Source organism: Piliocolobus tephrosceles, chromosome X (assembly GCF_002776525.5).
Source record: "Piliocolobus tephrosceles isolate RC106 chromosome X, ASM277652v3, whole genome shotgun sequence".
Taxonomy (NCBI): domain Eukaryota; kingdom Metazoa; phylum Chordata; class Mammalia; order Primates; family Cercopithecidae; genus Piliocolobus; species Piliocolobus tephrosceles.
Genome location: NC_045455.1, coordinates 16,271,452 through 16,292,102, shown reverse-complemented (window position 1 = coordinate 16,292,102; position 20,651 = coordinate 16,271,452). Strand labels below are relative to the sequence as shown.

Genomic DNA, 20,651 nt, shown 5'->3' with positions numbered 1-20,651 from the left:
GTATCCCTCCTCTCAAGCATTTATCCTTTGAGTTACAAACTATCCAATTATGTTCTTTAAGTTATTTAAAAACATACAATTAAATTATTGTTGACTATAGTCACCTATTATGCTGTCAAATGGTAGGTCTTATTCATTCTTTCTATTTTTTGTGTACCCATTAACCATCCCCACCTCCCCGCTACAAATGGCCAACTCGAACTCCCACCTTCCTCCCCACTCTCAACTAGACAATCTGATAAATGTCTTAGCTTACATGTTAAATGTCCCATCCTCTGGAGTCATCCCTGACCTCTAAACTAGGGAGAGCTCCCTGCAATGCATTCACACCGGCTATCATGGCATTGATCCCTCTATTTTAATTGTTATTTTAATATCACAGGGCTTGGCACATGGAAGGGGTTCAATACATATATGCTGAAGGCGGGAAGGAAGATCACTGGATAACATGCACCTATTGTATGAGGTTCCCTGTACTGTTGGGGTTTGAGGAGAAGTTCGGGAAGTAGACAGAAAAGGCCTGCTCTCCCCGACAGGAGAAATTCCAAGGCTGAGATATCAATGTTTCATGGGACTTCTGTTCACCCATGGGGCTGCAGACATTAATGAATGTGGTATCAAAAAATCTAGACTCTATGAAGTCAAACAGCCACTAGACTGGTATATTTGTCAGGGTTCTCTGAAAAACAGAACTAATAGAATAGATGTATATGTGAAGGGGAGTTTTTTGGGAGAACTGACTCACACGATCACAAGAAGCCCTGCACTAAGCCGTCTACCAGCTGAGGAGCCCAGGAGCCAGTCCGAGTCCCAAAACCTCAAAAGTAGGGAAACCAATAGTGCGGCCTTCAGTCTGTGGCCAAAGGCCCAAGAGCCCCTGGCAAACCACTGGTGTAAGTCCAAGAGTCCAAAAGCCAAAGAACTTGGGAGTCTGATGTTCGAGGGAAGGAAGCATCCTGCATGGGAGAAAGATGAAGGCCAGAAGACTCAGCAAGTCATTCATTCTACATCCTTCTGCCTGCTTTATTCTAGTCTTGCTGGCAGCCAATTAGATGGTGCCCACCCAGACTGAGGGTGGGTCTGCCTCTCCCAGTCCACTGACTCAAATGTTAATGTTTGGCAACACCCTCTCAGACACACCTAGGAGAATATTTTGCATCCTTCAATCCAATCAAGTTGACACTATTAACATCACAACTGGTTTCATGTTAGGTTGATATATGATTATGGTCCGCATGAACCAGCCTACCACCATGACTCAGAAGACATTTATATTCTCATTAAATAAAATAATTTCCAAATGAAGCATCTGGTGCCCGGAAGTTTGTTTACCTGAATCTTTCGAGAACTGATGGGCTATTTTTAGTCTCACTGATTTCTCTGAACTGGCACATTTTCAGTGAACAAATGAAGAGAATTAACAATCCTTATCGGTAAGAGGGGTTGCTCCCTTCATGAAGCCAACAAACAGCGCTCCCCATCACAAGACACAAGCTGTGTGGGAAACTACAACCCAGTTTGGTTTGTCCAACCCACCAGAATGCATTTAAAATTTTTTTAAAGACCAGGCGCAGTGGCTCACGCCTGTAATCCCAGCACTTTGGGAGGGCAAGGTGGGAGGACTGCTTGAATCCAGGAGTTCAAGAGCAGCCTGGGCAACACAGTGCGAACCAGACTCTACAAAAATTGAAAAATTAGCCTGGTGTGGTGGCATGCACCTGTAGTCCCAGCTACCTGGGAGGCTGATGATGTGGGAGAATTGCTTGAGCCCGGGAGGTCGAAACTGCAGTGAGCCATGATTATGCCACTGCACTCCAGCCTGGGTGACAGAGTGAGACCCTGTTTCAAAAACAAAACTAAAAAAAATTTAAAAGCCTTAAACGTGCTATGAGTGGCAAACTACAAACAATTCACCTACTTTGCCTTTCTTCCTCATTTACTAGTTTTTATGTTTTGTTTATTTAAAATAGTCACAAAATTAATGTCAGGGGCCAGTGCCAGTGGTGCTTGAAAGAAGAGGGCAGTTGCATTGGCATAATAAGGAATGAGTCACAAATCTATTCCCAAAGCACCTGTGATGGCCTGGAGGTTTTTCCCAGCCCGCAGGTGATAACAAGCTATCCTAAATGCAAATCGAGAGATGAGAACACTCAGATTTGCAACTCCCTTGAAGAAAGGTAAAAGCACTATCATTAGAGAAGAGCTCTGCCCCATAGTCCAGATGATGCAGTGGAATGATGCTCTACACCTATTTGTATGGGTTTTTGGAGAGAAAATGCAAACTGACTTGGTCTACTTAACTTTGTAACTTCGTTCCCACTTTTCTTGATCCTCGCCTAAACCCGTAGCTGGGCAATTGGTGGTGGTGGGTAAAATTGGAGGTGGTAGTGACTGTCTACCACTGTTTGTGTTTTCCCCTCATTTATCCACCAGGCTATACTGCCAAATATTCCTTATATCATCCTAGGCATTTCTTCCATATAATGGAAGCACCAGAGGAAAAGAACACACCCCAGAGAAAAAATGTAAATACACCATTTTTATCTGTCATTAATAAGTACAAAATGTTGTGCTATTCACCAATTATTGCATATCTAGACTGTAAAAGATAAATTGTAATATATGTTGAACCAAATAATAAACAGAAAGAGCTTAGTGGAGGCTTATGCATAATCTTGATGATATTGGCAATTATCCATGTTGATAGACATTCTGGTTATCATTTGTTTATAATGATCCCCTGAATCTAAAGTTTCTTTCTAATTCTGAAGCCCTTATGTACTTGTATTTTACTTGCTATATTAGGTAGTTGGAATTAATAATACAAGAAGCTCATGTGCTTCAATTAGTTTATTTAAATTCAAAAGAAGCCCAAAAGCCTAATCTGTCACTTGCCTTACAGTAGAGCTATTTCAGTCTCATAGTTAATGTCGTAAATTAAGCCTTGATGTAAAAAACCATTTTATTTCCCTACACTTTTACTTGCCCATATCCTTCTGGAAATGTACTGGGAGGAAGAAGAGGAGGTTCAGGCCAAATGTTAGACTCAGCCTTGGCCTATGTGACTGAGACCTGTATAAATGATGGACTGATAAAAATCAGCTCACCCACTCAAACCACAGCCTTTATTGCTTCCCAGCTTTCAAAGATCTTGAGAGGTTTTCAAACTATAGGGAAACTGAGGCTGGCAACATCTGATACACCCAGTCAGCTTAGTCACTTAGTAAATATCTGCTGAACAACTTATGCGGCACAAGGACAAAAACAGAGGTCTGTTTGATCAAATTTTTCACTTCCAATTTGTGTACACTGTGGGTACTTAATAAATCTTCCTAGATTTAATTGATTTTGACTTAATTCGCCACTTTCTGCTGAATCTCCTCAAGCCTTATCACGTAGATGTCTGATAATTCTCAGAACACACCTGGACCGTTGCCAACATACATCCCTGGTGTCACTTTTTACTGTAACTGTTGGTTCATGTGGCTTTCCCCTTTTACAGATTAGGAGCATTCAAGGGGAAAATAGATCTGGAAAAAACATAGATAACAATTTATGTTTCTTCCTGAGCAACTCCTGCTCTAACAACTGTCAGAAGGAGTTGAGATACGGGAATAGGATCACTCCTATTTGCCAGATGAGAAAATTGAGGCACAGACTATCATATGTTATTTGTAAAAGTTCATTGAACCATTTTGGAATGAAGCCACAGCCAGAATTCTGGGATTTTCCAACCATAATACATAGCTGCTTTAAACTCAAGATAAGTCATGCCATGTTGATTAGCCCTGGCAAGTTTCAGCAGGGGAGATACCAAAGAAAAACAGTTCTGAGACTGAAGAGATAAATGACCGAAGTTGGCACAGACAGTGAGAATAGCAAAGGGTTAAAGAGCTTGGCAACAGGCCAGACAGGAGCACAGTGATAAGGAAATGGAGCGAGTATTAGAGAAGTTGTTTTCAGTACCTTGTATTTTTACCTACTGTGAAAAGAAAGCGTCAATAATAATAGTGATGATAATGATGATGGTGATGATGATGATCAAGCTTAGGGAGTGCCTGTTATGTGCCAGGAACTGTTAAAACACTTTATATGCATTAACTGTTAATCCTTATTGAAAGTCTATGAGGTAGAAACTATTCTTAGCCCCATTTCACAGATATGGCAACTGGAAGCCACAAAGTCCCACTTGCCCAAGGTGCCCAAGAACAGCAGCACTGCATTTTAAATCCAATTAGTCCGGTTCTGAGACTGTTCCCTTAACCCTTTTTTTTTTTTTTTATACTGCTTCTCCAGGAGAGGTTGCAAGACAGAACAGGCTTCTGAAATGTAACTCCAGAGCAAGAGCCTTTGTCTTGACCTCAGGATTTCACCAAGCTGTCCTCAGCCATGTGGAATGAGAGGAATTTCAGAGGCTCTTCCATGATTTTCCATGGCCAGCTTTGGGGTCTAAAGCAGGCTCCAGGACTCAAAGTGTCCCTGAAGGCTGCATCTAAAGCACACACCATCTGCCCTTAATCCTTAGGGGCTAGCACTTGCCATTCCGCAGCCTGGCCTGCTTGCTTGAAAATATCATCATGCACCTACAGCAGCAAGCACTGCCAAGGTGGCACTGGAAGAGGCAAAATTCAGAAAATCAGGTTGGGATTCCAGCCCTTTGCTAGAATCATTTTCCCCAAAAAACGTTTTGTTGGAGTCTGCTAGTCGATGACTCAGCCCATGTAAAGACACAGTTCAAATTATTCCAATGGAACACAAATGGCTGAGGACTGTTAACTGAATTGTAGATCATAGAAATCCATTGCTTTTCCCATGAAAAACTAATGGGATGCAGTTGTCTGACAGCTATTCCTATGGGCAAAAACTATGGTTAATGGGAGATTCTTTAATAGTCTTCTAATTAATGTTTTCTTTTTTGTGCCCATATTTTAATTGATTTTTTTTCAATTAGGAGCATACTAGAAAAAGATTCCAAAAATTACTTGTTTTAAAATAAGCCATTAGAAAATCTCATCCTTCAATTATGCCTTTTCTTTCTCACAGCAACCTGATTCTGAAGTCTTTTCTTAGCCAAAGTTGCATTTATTCTGTCCCACGCCATGTAATTTAATGGCCATGTAATTCCAATAGCGCCAATCTGTTGTTCTGTCAAGTACATATTACAGTTATTTAGCATCTTCCTTCCTCCTGTCAAGAATCAACATGAGTATTCTGTATTAGAATCTTTCATGGTTGCTGATTTTAATAAATTTAATTCAGCTTGAAGTTCAGACTCGATTCTAGCCATCATCCCTAAATATTCCTGGAGTACAGATTATTCTTGGAAGTAGAAACTGCACAAATCCATCGACTCCATCAGAATTCTGTTATTGTTTTTAAAGAAGTGGTCTCCAAACAATATAAACTATAATAAAATTAGAAATATGAAATATAATAATCAGGGTGTGATTTACATGTAGCATAAATCTGATCTTGTTATTCTCCTGCTTAACAACTTTCAACAGCAGGAAGTTCATACCCCTTAGCTGGTCTCCCATTGTCTGGCTTCTGCCTCCTACTTCCGGCCTCACCTCTTCTCACTCCCCATACTCCTCCCCACACCCCTTCCCTGCGCTGGCCTTAGAGAGCTGCCTGCCTGCCCCCACATGGGACATTCTCCTGGCACATGCTCCTCTAAAGAACATTCAACACCCACAACACACACACACACACACCACACACTAGACACACACCACACACAATACACATACAACATGCACACACACCCCATGCACACATACAACACACGTACCATATATATAACACACACAGCACATGCACAACACAAACCCATACAACAGACAATACACACACAATAAACACACATAATACACACACAATACACATACAACATACGTACACACCCCATGCACACATACAACACATTTACCATATGTATAACACACACACAACACAAACACACACAACAGACAACACACACACAAGACACACACAATACACACAATACACATAAAACATATGTACACACCCCATGTACACATACAACACACGTACCATATACATAACACACACAGCATGCACACAACACAAACACACAACACACCCACACATACACACACATGCAGCACACATACAACATACACAACACACATACATACGCACCACACAGCTTGTTCACACGCAATATGCCTACCTCATACACACACAGAGAGCACCCATCCACACACAACACACATGCAGCATGAACACATACCCCATACACACATACAGCACACACAGCACACACAACAGAAACACACAATACATACAATACCTACAACATACATGCATACACATGCAAAACACACACACACACACTTTGATCACCACTCACTCCCTTGCCAAGTTCCTACTCATTTTTCAGGTCTCAGTTTAAATGTCACTTCTCCAGAGATCTCCTGTGACCCCTGGTCTCAATTTTGACCCTCTCCCACCATTCCTTCTCAGCATTCTTCTCTAGAATACATATCACAACTTGTAACTAGACATGTTTTGTTAACCTCTGGCTTCCCCACAAGACTGCAAGCTTCATGAAGGGAGACACCATGTCTTGCTTTTCCTCACCTTTGTTTAACTAGCACTAAGCACAATGCCTGGCACATAGTAGAATCTCAAGAAATATTTGTTGAATGAAAGAATGAATGAGACCTTAGCCTGGAAGTATGTGACCACTTGCTGGTTTCATACCTGGCATGTCCCACATGGGATGAGCAAAGGCCCTGAGGGCTTATGTGACCCATGAGCTTGTCCCTGGTGTGAACCTACCTGACTGGCCCTAGCTGAGGCTTCTAGCTCCCAGTTCCTGGAAGGCTTTTCACAAGCACTCGCAATGGTGCTCTCCATCTCCACCTCCACCCCACAGAAGCTGCACCAGTCCCTGGCACCAGGCACCGGACCCTCCTTCCCTTCTCTCTCCAGAAATCGTGTGTTACCAAGAACTAAAAGGGAGAAAGAGTTAAAACAAAACAAAGCAAAAAACAAATCCTAGCTGCCACAAGGAAGATTTTTCCCAGATATTTTTGTCTTTATTTCTTGGACTAAAATCAGGAGACACTATTTTTGACACCTCTGTTTTGTTTCACAATGATACACAAAGACGCTTTACGCTTCTGCACACTGCCCTGTACCATTCAGCTATGACAAGTTGCTTTGATAACCAACAGCTTTTGTATACTGATGCATATCCTGGCAAATCTTATGCCTTAGCAAAAACTTCCTTACAAATTGTTCACTGTGTCAAATAGCTTGTTTTATTTTGACAGTAGCTTTTCCATTAGGATTTTACAATCCTATAGGATCCCTTACTAAAATTCTGTTACCTAGAGTCTCCCTGGGTTTGAATTAGTGTGCCTCAGACATCCACGGTACATAATTCTTCAAACTATTAATACTAGATTGTACTAGGGTTCAGCGCTGTCTCTTAAAATGTGGACACTTACACAAATACCCTGTAGAACTGAAAATAATTTTAAACATAAAATATTTGAGTAAGTACAATTAAGTAGCTTTTAACATGTTTGGTGTGAAAGTTTATTCTGTGGAAGAATGAAAGAGCCAGTCAAAATACTACTAAATACATGATTCTGTACTCACTAAAAATGAAATATCATATAGAGACATTTCTCTTTCTTTTGATAATAACATTTACTCAGTGCTTACTATGTGCTAGGCATTTTTCTAAGCCTTATGTATGTGTTAACTCATTTAATCACACAACAGCCCTGAGAAGAAGATACAATAATTATTTCATTGAACAGATGAAGAAAAATGTCAAGTAATTGCTCAAAGTCATGCAGCTAAGCAAAGGTTGAGCCAAGTTATGAGACCGGAACCTGTGAGCTTGATTACTCCTCCATCCTCCTACCAACAGATAGGTCCATTCAAATAATTGTTTCCCATTCCCAAATCCATATATTTATATGTATATACATATATATATGGACAAGATATATATATATATCTTATTTAAAATTTTGTTACGCATCCTATTATTATACAAAAGATCATGGTAAATTTTTATCCTCCCTGGATTTTAACTATTGCTAATGAATAGCTTGGCAGTGTGATGTAATTGAGTCAGGTAGGTCTGGATTTAAAATCTAGTTCTACCACTTACCAGTTATATGGCCTTGGGAAAGTTCCTTAATCTTCTGAGTCCATCTGCTATTTTGTAAAATAGGGATCATTATTGCAGTTATAAGGAGAAAATGAGATAACCATATATAAATTGCTAGGCATGTAGGTGATCAATAACACTCTTTACTCCAAGTATGTAAGTAAGGACACTAGGAAATTACAGCAATTGTCACAAAAAAGATTTCATGGATAAATTACTAATTCAGTGTTGTAAAATACTTTCTATTAGCTGAAAAATAGCTTAATATGGTTCCCTACAAGTCCCAGTTTTATCAAGAGATAAGAGAATTTATAAGAAAATTGTATTTTTCCAGCCAAATTGAAAGTGTATGTGCAGCACAGAGCATTACATTAAAAAACTAGTGATCAAATTGACAATTACATGAGTGAACACAATATAATGGCCATACTGGTAGAAATGTGGACATTTCATTAATTCCATCTTCATTTTGTGGAATTCTGCTTTCCCAAGTCTCTCCATTAGACCCATCTGTGCACCTTGAATATGTGAGCCTTTCTGGGTGTCACCTTCCAAGAGCAGTGTTTGTGGCTAAAGAGAGTTTGGAATGAGGTTAGAGAAGCCTGGGGTGGCTTATCCTCTGAACAAGAAATGCATTCTCTGTAACCCTCTTCCACCCCCGCTGATGGGCTGTGGCTATGTTTTGATCCTCATGGACACCTCACATCACAAAAGATAGAATTGTATTTGGCCACCTGATATAAAGGCAGCCAATTCAAAGACTTGGTACACATGAACTTTGTAGGAGCTGGCTCAATCTGAATGCTTTCTTGGAGATTTGATTTTAACAAACAAGGAGACAAGCAATTGTCAAAGGCAGGAAGAAAAGGAAGAAAAGTAAGAGATGCCTGAAGCAAGTTGACAGGGCTGGAGGGACCCTGGCAAGTCACAAAGCAAAGAGATTTAGGATAAAAAATTTTAAAAAGATTCGATTTGCAAAAGAAGCAGATGAAGAGAGAAAAGAGAGATTCCTATACTGCTTTGATTTAGATTAATATCCACTTCACCTCTGTCTTTACAATAAACTTTCCAATACTTTCCCTACAATGTCCATGTATACATAGGAAGCTGAATGAAACATCAACAATATGAACTTGAGACTAAGGAGATATATTGGCATTACCCATTGTTACAGACTCTTATCAGCAGCAAACAAGGACTTACTCCTTTTGGTGTCCTTGGCACCTGCCTTGTTATCCTCCCCAAAGAGGGTGATGCAACTATTAATGCTGCTAACAGTAGATCCTCAGGACAGCATTTGTTGATTAGCACAGACACCCGGGACTGAACACAGGACCCACGTCTGCCCTTCTCCATGGTGGTGGGGGAAGATTCAAACTCCAAAGAGGAAGTCTGAGCTGCCAGAAGTGTGGATGAAATTAGTGAAAGCAGAGTGAGAACTCCAGATGTTTAGAATTAGGATGACTATAAACAAATTCATTTCCCCAGATCCCCCAAGCTTGCTTTTTAAAATTATTTTTATATCTGGTAAACAAATCAATACTCTCTTTTCTTGGCTGCAAATGGACTAATTCTTTAGGGAAGTATGATAAACTGGTTCACAGTTTGCTCTTCTTTCTCCAGAAATTGTACAATTCACACATCAGTGTAATTCTTTCAATTGGTAGTTTTGAAAACTTGGGGATTAAGTATAAACACCGCCATATGCAATTACCCTTCCAGACTGGTTTTATGTACCCTGTCACCTAATTATTATTTTCCTTTGTTTTATCAGCTTTGGCATCCAAATATTACTTTAGCCATAAACACTCTTCACTGTGTCACATCATGACATCAGATTTGATACTCCTGTCATGGGAGGAAGTCCTGTCATGAGGGCAAGGCAGACATACAGAGTGGCAGCTTTTGTGCAGCAAAGTAATCACTTGCAAATGATTATCTGAGTTCAGGCCTGAGAATTTCATCTATGTGTATATCACCAAGAAATGTCCACCCCTGCACTATTATTGCCTCTTCATCAATAAGCTGAAAGAAAGAATGTCTTCAGCTAATCTGGAACACACATTTAAAATTCTTATTACTCTCCACAAATTTATTACATAATTATTCATATTTGGACATCACTCTAGCGTGTACAAACAAGTGTATAGCGAGTTCAAAGACTCCTTCTGATAGCCCACAATAGATACGCCCTTCTGATCACCTACCATACTGTGTAGGGGAAGAACCTTTCTTTTCTTTCAGCAGTCACACTTCTTTGGAATCTTTTGTCAGGGTTTGGAATCTGAAAGAAAAAGAAAAAGAAAGAGGGGCGGGGAGGGAGAGAGAGAGAGAGAGAAAGAAAGAAAGAAAAGAAAAGAAAGAGGGAGAAAGAAAGAAAGAAGGGAGGAAGGACAGAAGGGAGGAAGGATGGAAGGAAGGAAGGAAGGAAAGAAGGAAGGAAGGAAAGAGGGAGGGAAGGAGGAAGGAAGGAAGGAAGGAAGGAAGGAAGGAAGGAAGGAAAGAGGGAGGGAAGGAGGAAGGAAGGAAGGATCGAAGGATCCAAGGGAAGCTTCTCTACTTAACAGATGTAACAGGTTCAAGCAACCTTGATAATCATGTAATGTTTGATTCACTTTTATCCAACAAACACGTGAACATGCACACACACGCACACACACACACACACACACAGGATCCTTGATTTTGTATATAAGACATGATTGTCCAATGATTGACTTTGGAGTTGCAAGCTACTTACAGTAGTCCTAAAACCAAAACTTGTTTTTACAGGGCCGTTGTTCGAGAGAGAACTGCAAGTATCTTCACCCTCCAACACACTTAAAAACTCAACTAGAAATTAATGGAAGGAACAATTTGATTCAGCAAAAAACTGCAGCAGCAATGCTTGCCCAGCAGATGCAATTTATGTTTCCAGGAACACCACTTCATCCAGTGGTGAGTACATCTTATACAGTGATGAGTTGGATGGTTACAGTGTTGGTATGGATGATGCCACATTGACCTAGGGTGGCCTCTCTCCACTTTGTCACTTTGGCTACAATTAAAGCCAAATAGCTTTAAAGCTCAACAGATGAAGGAAAATAGGCTTTTAAAAAATTAATAGAAAAATACTTGTGGAAATAAGAGGCAAAGACAATTTCTAATCAGTATCTGGGAAATCTGTATCACTCCAACTCTTTTCAACAGTAACTCTATATCTCAGCCATCTTAGAACGGAAATAGTTTTAACATGTCCATTTACAGTGTGAATCAGTAAGTTATGTATCAGTGAGTTTGAAATGCCTAAAATATTTTGAGCCATGTAGTTCTATGGCACCATTTAAAGGACGAGGAAAGTGAGAAACCAGAAAAGTTCAGTGATTTTCCCCAATGTCGTGCAGCTAATAAGTCTTGGAACTGGGACTTAGACATGTTAGCAGAGCACGTTCTGCAGTCTGTTCCAAGAAGATCCTAGTAACAGCCCTCAAAGAAGGATGTCAAAGGTAGCACCACCAAGGAAGAGCCCACCTGAGTCACCTAGGTCTCAACCTGCCTTTCAGAGGCCTGCAAAAGGTGTGACAGCTCTGACTGTTGTCACAGGATCAAATGCCAGAGGGACTTAGCATATGAATATGTATTGCACAATGTTTTTTCCCTGATTTCACCCTGTCTGAAAGTACTTGAAATTGTTTTAGGAATGATACCCTTGGGGAAAAGGAGTGCGTTTAATTTTAGTTGGTTTCATTTATACTTGTGAATTATTTGTCAGAAACAAGCTAACTTTTTTTTAAAAAAAGAAAGACAGTGAGTGAAATGTGTTTGTTTTTAAAAAGTATGTACACAAAAGGCTTTTGTATAAAAATCAGTCTTTATTGTAGGAAAATTCTGCATGACCGAGACCTGCAAAATTAGGAGGGATGGCTACCAGCAAATTCGATTTTCTTGTTGTGTTCCCTGTGAGATGGGCTGTGGAGGGCAGGGCCTGCCCAAAGAAGGGTAGAGAATTCCGGCAGGTCGTCAGCCATTCTGCTTGTCTCCAGGTTTCTGTACAGAGTAGCCAGGAACCAGCTCTGCCCAGAGTGAAAGAAATGCCAGGTGCAGAGGGCTCCAAGATAAGTAAGATACAGGCTTTTGGGGATAGACAGACACAAGAAAAGGGCAAAGTAAGATTCAAGCCCAGGAAATGACGAGACTGGACAAGGAAAGCCTGCCTGGAGGAAGTCTCAAATAAGTCTCTCGTAAAGGGTGAGTAAGAATTCACCCAGATTAAGGACTAGATGCAGATAGAGTTCTGAACATATTTAATCCCCAAAATAGGCATTTAAGTGGTTCTGTTTAAACTACACACATGTATAATTTATGGTTCTCTCTTTATTGATACACACATATAACTGTTTTATTAAATTACCTAAATGCTAAAATGATTTAGGTTTACATATTAAATAATGTCTACAGCAATAAATTTAGAGCCAGCAAGGTCAACATAATAATGCCACATTGGCCGGGCCTGGTGGCTCACGCCTGTAATCCCAGCACTTTGGGAGGCCCGAGGCAGGCGGATCACAAGGTCAGGAGATCGAGACCACGGTGAAACCCTGTCTCTACTAAAAATACAAAAAGTTAGCCGGGCACGGTGGCGGGCGCCTGTAGTCCCAGCTACTTGGGAGGCTGAGGCAGGAGAATGGCGGGAACCCGGGAGGTGGAGCTTGCAGTGAGCCGAGATCGCACCACTGCACTCCAGCCAGGGGGACAGAGTGAGACTCTGTCTCAAAAAAAAAAATAAAAAATAATGCCACATTATGTGTCTCACTTATTTGACTCATACACATCCTATTTAGAATTAATAAGGCTGGCCCTGGCACTCACTCGTGGCAGTGTTAACAAGAGAATCCCATCCCTGCTGTTAACTATTAGTTGAACTTTTTTTTGAAAGTTATGTTTATTATTGCCTTGAATATTAATTAGAAGTTCATAATCACCATTTCTCTATGAAAAAGGAATATTACACTTAAATATTTTAATAGAGGTTTTTAAATCACTGGAAGTATTAGAATAAAAACTGTGACATTTAAAAATTATCAACTCCACAAACAAATTAATTCAGTCTCAGAAATGAATTAGTGACCTAATAGAGTATAGGTGGCTGAATAATGGCTCTCAGAGGTACCTGGAACCTATAAATGTCACCTTATATGGAATCAGGGGCTTGGCAGATGGGATTAAGTTAAGAATCTTGAGATGGGGAGAACCTCCTGGATTGAATGCAATTACAAGCATCCTTATAAGAGACACTTATATAAGACAGAGGGAGAGTTAGCTCTGACAGAAGAAGAGCAAGGCAATGTGACCACAGAGGCAGATTGGAGTGATGTGGCCACAAGCAGAGGAAAGCAATCAACCACCGGAAGATGGAAGAGTCAAGAAATGGATTCTCCCCTAGAGCCTCTGGAGGGAGCGCAGGTCCTGCCAACACCTTGATTTTGGCCCAGTGAAACCAACTTGGAATTTCTGGTCTCCAGGACTGTAAAGGGATAAATGTGTGTTGTTCTAAGCCAATGGGTTTATAGTAATTTGAAGCTGTTTACAGCAGTTACCGGAAAATAATAGATGCAAAAACTGCATAAGACAAGTCAATTGATAAAGAGAGTCTCAAGTATCATTCCATTTTAGGTCTCATGAACGAAGCTTCTTTACAGCACTGTGGATATTTCTTCCATTCCCTCCTTCTTCTGTCCACTCCTGAACCCATTCCCCTGCAATCTCTCAGCAGTGTCCTCCATATTACCAAACCAATGGTCACTTTTTGCCTTATTGTTGCTATGGTCTGAATGTTTGTGTCCCACCAAAATTCACGTTGAATTCTAACCTCCAAGGGCATATGGGAGGCAATTAGATCCTGAGGGTGGAGCCCTCATGAATGGAATCAGTGCCCTTATAAGAAGAGACATGGGAGAGACCCCTCACCCTCCCGCCATGTGTGGACACAGCAAGAAGGCACTGTCTATGAACTAGGGAGCTGGTCCTCATCAGACATCAGATCTGCCGGCACCTTGATCTGGGGCCTTCCAACTTCCAAAACTGTGAGAAATTCAGTTCTGTTGTTTGTAAGCCACCCAGTTTATGGTATTTTGTTATAAGCAGCCAGAATAGACTGAGACAATTTATTTTACCTCTCAGCAGTACTCAAGTCATGTAACCAATCTCTCCTTTGTTAAACACTCCTTCCTCCATCTCCTTTGCCCACCATGTTCCTCTTCTGTATGTTGAGGTTCCAAGAGCTGGATATTTCTTTCCATCTACCCTCTCCCTTGGTGGTCTCATCCATTCCTGAATCTGTCAATCATCTACAGACTGAGGACCCCCAAATGTATTTATCCAGCCCAACCTCTCCTCTGAGCTCCAGGTTTATATATCCACCTTTCTACTGGTCTCACCTTTAAATTTCTTCAAGGAACTTGACACGTTCAAAATCAAATTCTTCCCATTTTAATAAATGGTACTCTCAACTGGCAATCTAAAACCAAAACCTAGCAGACTCTTTCCTGAAATCACTGGAAGTATTAGAATAAAAACTGTGACATGTTTCAAAATTATCAACTATATAAACAAATTAATTCAGTCTCAGAAATGAATTAGTGACCCAGTAGAGTATAGGTGACTCACTGACATTCAGTTCATCAGCAAGTCCTGTCATATCTGCCCTGAACCCTATCCACTCCCCTACATCTCAGTTCCCTCATCTGAGCCACCATCAACCTTTTATCACAATATCATAAAAGCATTTACTTCCTAATCTATCAATATCCACTCTTGCCTTACTCCATTATATTCCATAGACAACGACCAGAGGAATCTTTTTAAAACATAAACAGCATCCTATCACTCTCTTATGTGCCCCTCCATGCTTTCCCATCTTACTGGGACAAAGCCGAAACTCTGACCTTGATCATGACCTATGGCTTCTGTGATCTGGTCATGACCCTGCCTACATTGCTGGGTGAACACACACAGCTCGTGCGTGGCCCAGCCTCTGCCTTTGCTGGCCTGCCCATGTCCTAGTGCTTTTCACACATTAATCACCTCATTTATAAGGACTCCAGGTCCACCCCTGCAACCCACATGCAACCCCCAACGTTCTCTACCAGCGAGCCCTCCTCCTTTTCTGCTTATCCATACAAACGAACTGTAATTTTGTTTGTTTTCTTCTTTCTTATTAGGGCTTCAGTTCAATCAATGTACGCAGTGTTCTGGCACCATGTCTGCACCAATAAATATTTATTAAGGGAATGAAAATTCAAGGCATTCTCTCCCCTTACAACCCTTCTGTCTCAAATCCACAATGTTTGAAAAGTCCCCTTCCTTTATTCCTCCTAGCAGCTTTTCTTTCCCCAGTTCCTGATAGGAGAGGACAGGAATTCTTCCCCCTTCCCTTCCAAGAGCGTGCACAGCCTTCATATGTGCACTCGAGATAAAGAAGCAAGTGTGAGCCACCTTTCGGAGGATGGAGATGGAAGAACCCCAAAGGGACAAGTCTTGCTTGAGTCTTGTGCCCACTGGAGCTGCTTCTGGCAGTAGAGGGAGGAGGCCTAGGAGACACCATGTGTCAGCCTTTTAGCGTGAGTGCCAGGCACCTACCCTTTAAAGTAGACACGTTCTAGAAGAGTGGGACGACGGCATTCTTGCCTATTGACTGGACTTTTGAGCCATAAAATACCTCAAGCCACTTGGCCATTACCCTTGGCTAAGCCCCGTTGCTGCTACAAAATAGCAAAGAATGTGCATGTGTGCGTGAGAGTGTGTTGTACGTGTGTGTAGTGTGTGCAAGTGTGTATATGTGTGCATACAGGTGTGTAGTGTGTGCAAGTGTGTTGTGAGTGCATGTGTGTTGTCTGTAGTGTGTGTTGCATGTGTATTGTGAGTGTGTGTTTTGTGTAGTGAATATATTACGTGTGGTGTATGAGTGTGTTGTGACTGTACATGAGTTTGTTGTGTGCATGAGTGTCCTGTGTGTATGTGTTATGAGTGTGAAAGTACATGAGTGTGTTGTGTGTAGTGAGTGTTGAGTGCTGTGTGTAGCATGTTATAGTGTAGGTGTACATGAGGATATTGAGTGTATGAGTGTACATGAGTGTGTTTTGTGTGAGTGTAAGTATGATCATATGTGTGTTGTGTGTGAGTGTACGTGAGTATTGTGTGTTGTGGGTGTATGTGTATGAGTGTACATGAATGTGTCTTGGTGTGTGTGAGTGTACATATGTTGTATGTGTATAGTGTGTGTGAGTGTACATCAGTGCATTGTGGATGTTATGTGTGTACTGCATGTATGTGTGTACGTGAGTGTATTGTGAGTGTATATTAGTGTGTTGAGTGTATACTGTGTGTGTGAGTGTACGAGTGTGTTGTGTATGTGTGTACATGTGTGGTGTGTGTATTGTGAGTGTACATGTGTTTTGTGTGTACATGAGTGTGTTGTGTGTGTACACGAGCGTGTAATTTTATGTGAGTGTATAGTGTGTGAGGGTACAAGTGTGTTGTGTATTGTGTGAGTGTACGAGTGTTGGGTGTGAACATGTGTGTTGTGAGTGTCAGTGTACGAGGGTGTGTATTGAGTGTATGCAAGTGTATGTGACTGTGTTGTGTCCATAGTGTATATGAGTGTACATGAGTGTGTGTGACTGCTATGTTTACATGAGTGTGTTTGAGTGTATGTGTATTGTGTGTAGTGAGTATATGTGAGTGTACATGAGTGTATACGTGTGTTGTGAGAGTGTATGTGGGTGTGAGTGTACATGAGTGTTTTGTATGTGTGTGGGAGGTATAGGTGTGTTGTGTGTGTTGTATGTTGTGAGTGTATGAGTGTACATGAGTGTTGTGTGTGTACGAGTGTTTGTGTTGTATGTGGGTGTGTTGTGAGTGTATGTGAGTGTACATCAGTGTGTTGTGAGTGTATGACTGTTGTGTGAGAGTACAAGTGTTTGTAAGTGTATGTGTTGTGTATATGTTTTAAGTATGTGAGTATACATGAGTATATGTGTATCTGAGTATATAGTGTGTATATGTGATGTACATGAGTGTGTTTCGAGTATACAAGTGTGCATGTGGTGTGTCTGTGGGTGTGTGTTGAGTGTGTGTGCGTGTACAAGTGTGTATGTGTTAGTGTATGGGAGTGTGTTGTATGAGTATGTTGTGTGTATATGAGCATGTTGTGTGTGAGTGTGTGTGTGTTGTGAGTGTATGGGAGTGTGTTGTGAGTGTGTATCAGTGTGTGTTATGTGTATGAGTATGTATTGTGTAGTTCAGTGTGTTGTGTGTGTGTGGGTGTGTTCGTCATCTTTGAACCTGGACCTGATGTCCTGGAAAGCAAAGCAGGGCATGGAAGACTGCGGAGAGAAACACAGGAAGGTGGAGTGGAGAACAGGGGCAGGAAATCGCAAGACCAGCATTTCAGAAGCGATTTTCTTCAAGAAGGCTTCCCGCGAATCTTGTCCTCTGGCCTCTTTAGCTGTGGCTTTGAGCTGAGAGATGACGTGGACCAAATGGATCCTGTCTCAGACAGCCTGGCAACAGCACTTCTGCAGAAACTGCAGGGCTAATTCTCCCAAGCTGTAGTTGGTACGCTTCCAGGAACAGAATCATTGGAAGGTGCTGCCCTTCTCTTTTCTCAGCCGCCGGCTGAGAACCAAACTCAGACACCGGGATCCGTTGTTGGCCGAGATTCTACCTCGGGAGTTTAATTTGAATTCAGGATCTGAGAACCACTTTTCCAAGGCAGCAGGCCCCACACCTCCTGTCTGTAGAAGGCCCAGGCTGACTGTGGGACGCGTTCCTGTGCAACTCTCCACCAACGCTCTCTGCATTCGCTCCAGAAACATACGGGCAACTGATTTGGAGGGGGCTGTTTTTCCTCTTTTGTTTTAAGAAGTAACCAACAAAATCTAGTAATCGCAAAAGGGTGGACACGGCCTCAGACTAGGGGCTGGGAGTCCCGGGTGTTCTGCCTTGACTTTGCCTTGCAGCATTGACCTTGGGTTATCCATTTAGTGGCTCTCCTCTAAATTGTTTTCACCTGGAAGGCTGGGCAATTCTTACTGCCGCACTTGCGTCTCATGGATTTGAGAAGATTAAAGAAGACAAGTGTGAGAATGCCTTGAGAATGACCAGAACCTTTCACAGATGTAAAGCATTATTATCCACAATAATATTAACACGGAGTGAGCCTCTCTGCAAATCACCATAACTATATTTTTTAACTAATCAACTTCAATGAACAACACGCTACATCAAAAAGGAACATATCCTACTGTGTTTGTCTTCGTAAGGCCTGTGAACTTGCAACTTTCAGTTTCGTGTAACAGAAAATATTTTTTTCAGTCCACATTTCAAAAGGAAAGAGAAAATTTTTGCTATAATTTTACTCACTTTCATACCCTTACTGTACTGCTATGCTCATTACATCCCTCTTGTAGAACTGTTAGATAATTTGAGGCCAAAAAAACCTTGATCAACATTGATTTTTACAGTAGTAATGAGAGCTGCTTTTTATTGAGTTCTGACCATGGGAAACAGGAGCGCAATAACACCTTGTTCTGCCCAACCCTTCCAGCTAAGTAGTTTCACTTCCTCATTGCAGATAAGAAAATGAAAGCCCAGAGAGGTTAATTTCCTTCCCAGGTTAAAAGGTAGTGTCAGAGCATTAGATTTGAATTCAGGTCTCTCTGAGTCTAAAATCTATGGTTTTACTTTCAAATAATACTATTTCTCTGTGAACTATGTTATTGCCATCATCAATAAAACATACTGGAACTTTCATTTTAGACTATGAAATCAGATGAATAAGTAACAGATTTTTGAAGGCAAAAGTTAGCTAATTGGAATAGATTTGTCGATACCCAAATGGTTTTGGGAAATGAGTTTTGAGGTTCTCAATCCTGTCAACAAGGCAAAGTACAACCCGTATTTATGGTACCATACTAACCCTGGCTTCAAATGATCTGTGGGCTGGGAGGGATAAGAATTTGCTTCCAGAGAAAATGAAAATGGAAGTATGGGGGAGGGCTCTTGTATCTAAATGTTTATGTTGATAATTAGTCTCTGGGTTAAATTACACATTTACTGCAAGTTTTTTAATACTGTTTTCACTCCTCACATATGACAATGGTCCCCAAATTTGGCCACCCATCAGATCATCTAGTAAAATTTCTAAAATTCAAATATCAAGGTCTCAGCCTAGATCTATTGGGTCAGAATTTCTCTCTATTTGTAAAATCTCCCCCAGGCATTTCTGACAGAGCTGGTCCACTGAATCACTGATGTGCTGTGATTTACGACCTTTCAGAATCGATTCTTTTTAAAAATCCTAACATTACATAGTCCTTAGACCATTTAAATCACTTGGCTTTTTCTCCAGTAGTACTAAATTATAAAACTACAGTTACTGAAAATCATAACTTTCTATAATTATGACTCAGTGAGTAACATATACATATAAATGTTTGTTGACAGTCAAGGAAGAAAAAAATCCTAACTGCCATCTATTTCCCACATTCAGACTTCACGTTGCAACTTTCTCCCAAAGTGGATTTTACGTTCAAGCCATAAAGATCTAAGAGCTCCTTGTGGGAGTGCTGAGCCAGGACCCCGCTAAGACCACTAGAACTACCCCTTCTAGCCACTTTGAAAATAGGCTCTCCTGCCTATCTGATAAATGCCTGCACAAACTATCAATAATTTACTCTTTTCTATCATGACTTTTCATAAGAAATATTTTTCTGTTACTGCTCTAAAGAAAAAATATGTTTACTAAACGTAGGTTGTTATTTTTCCCATATGTTAAACAATTCATCCAGAGTCATAAATAGACAAGAATGTCACCCACAATGTAGAAACAGAGAACAAGCATGACACAGCATAGTTCAACGTTAAAAATGTGACAAGCAACAGTAAAGTTCAGTGTTAAAAAATTGCATTAATATGTAATTGCAAATATCTGAAATCAAATAGGTTAAAAATCATCTATAATTAACAACCAACCAAACAAACGAAAAGAAGCATTCAGGTCCAATTTGGTGCACAATTTATTCTAAGAAAAATCTTTAGCATTTTAAATTACTTAACAAGGTTTGTTCTCTTAAATGTACATTATTTCCTTTCTAAAAGGCAGAATTATTTACATATTATTAGGTGGAGCTTTTAAAAATAATTATCACGTCAACCCACTAGCATATTTCTTCTTTTTCCTAGATGAGGAATATAGGGTCAGAGAACAAATTTAATAAGGTTCTGTATGCTCTTGTCACTGCTGTGTTGATTTTGTGACCTAGAAAACCAAATCAACTTTTAATGGCCAATCAAAAAAATTGTTTGATTAAAAAACTCTTCTAGAAAACCTTTCAGGAAGGAAAGACTGACTGGATCTAGATGTAGTTGAACTAGGGCAAAAAATTGTAGGTTTATTTGAAAACTACATTTGAATTTTGGGAATATACATGCTAGTGATGGAATATGGAAACATACT

The 20,651-nt window shown here is 40.6% G+C and overlaps 1 protein-coding gene and 1 long non-coding RNA gene across 6 annotated transcripts in view; one reads left to right on the top strand and one right to left on the bottom strand.

The window, feature by feature from the left end:
- LOC111546577 overlaps positions 1–20,651 on the bottom strand; it is a 128,966-nt gene that overhangs the window by 22,417 nt on the left and 85,898 nt on the right. The gene's annotated exons all lie outside the window — the stretch shown is intronic.
- MBNL2 (muscleblind like splicing regulator 2) overlaps positions 1–20,651 on the top strand; it is a 172,539-nt gene that overhangs the window by 99,109 nt on the left and 52,779 nt on the right. For all 4 annotated transcript variants that reach the window (XM_023218042.1, XM_023218045.1, XM_023218046.1 and 1 more), the window contains exon 3: positions 10,928–11,092. In XM_023218042.1, the coding sequence (XP_023073810.1) occupies positions 10,928–11,092 (165 nt within the window). The remainder of the gene's footprint in view (positions 1–10,927; positions 11,093–20,651) is intronic.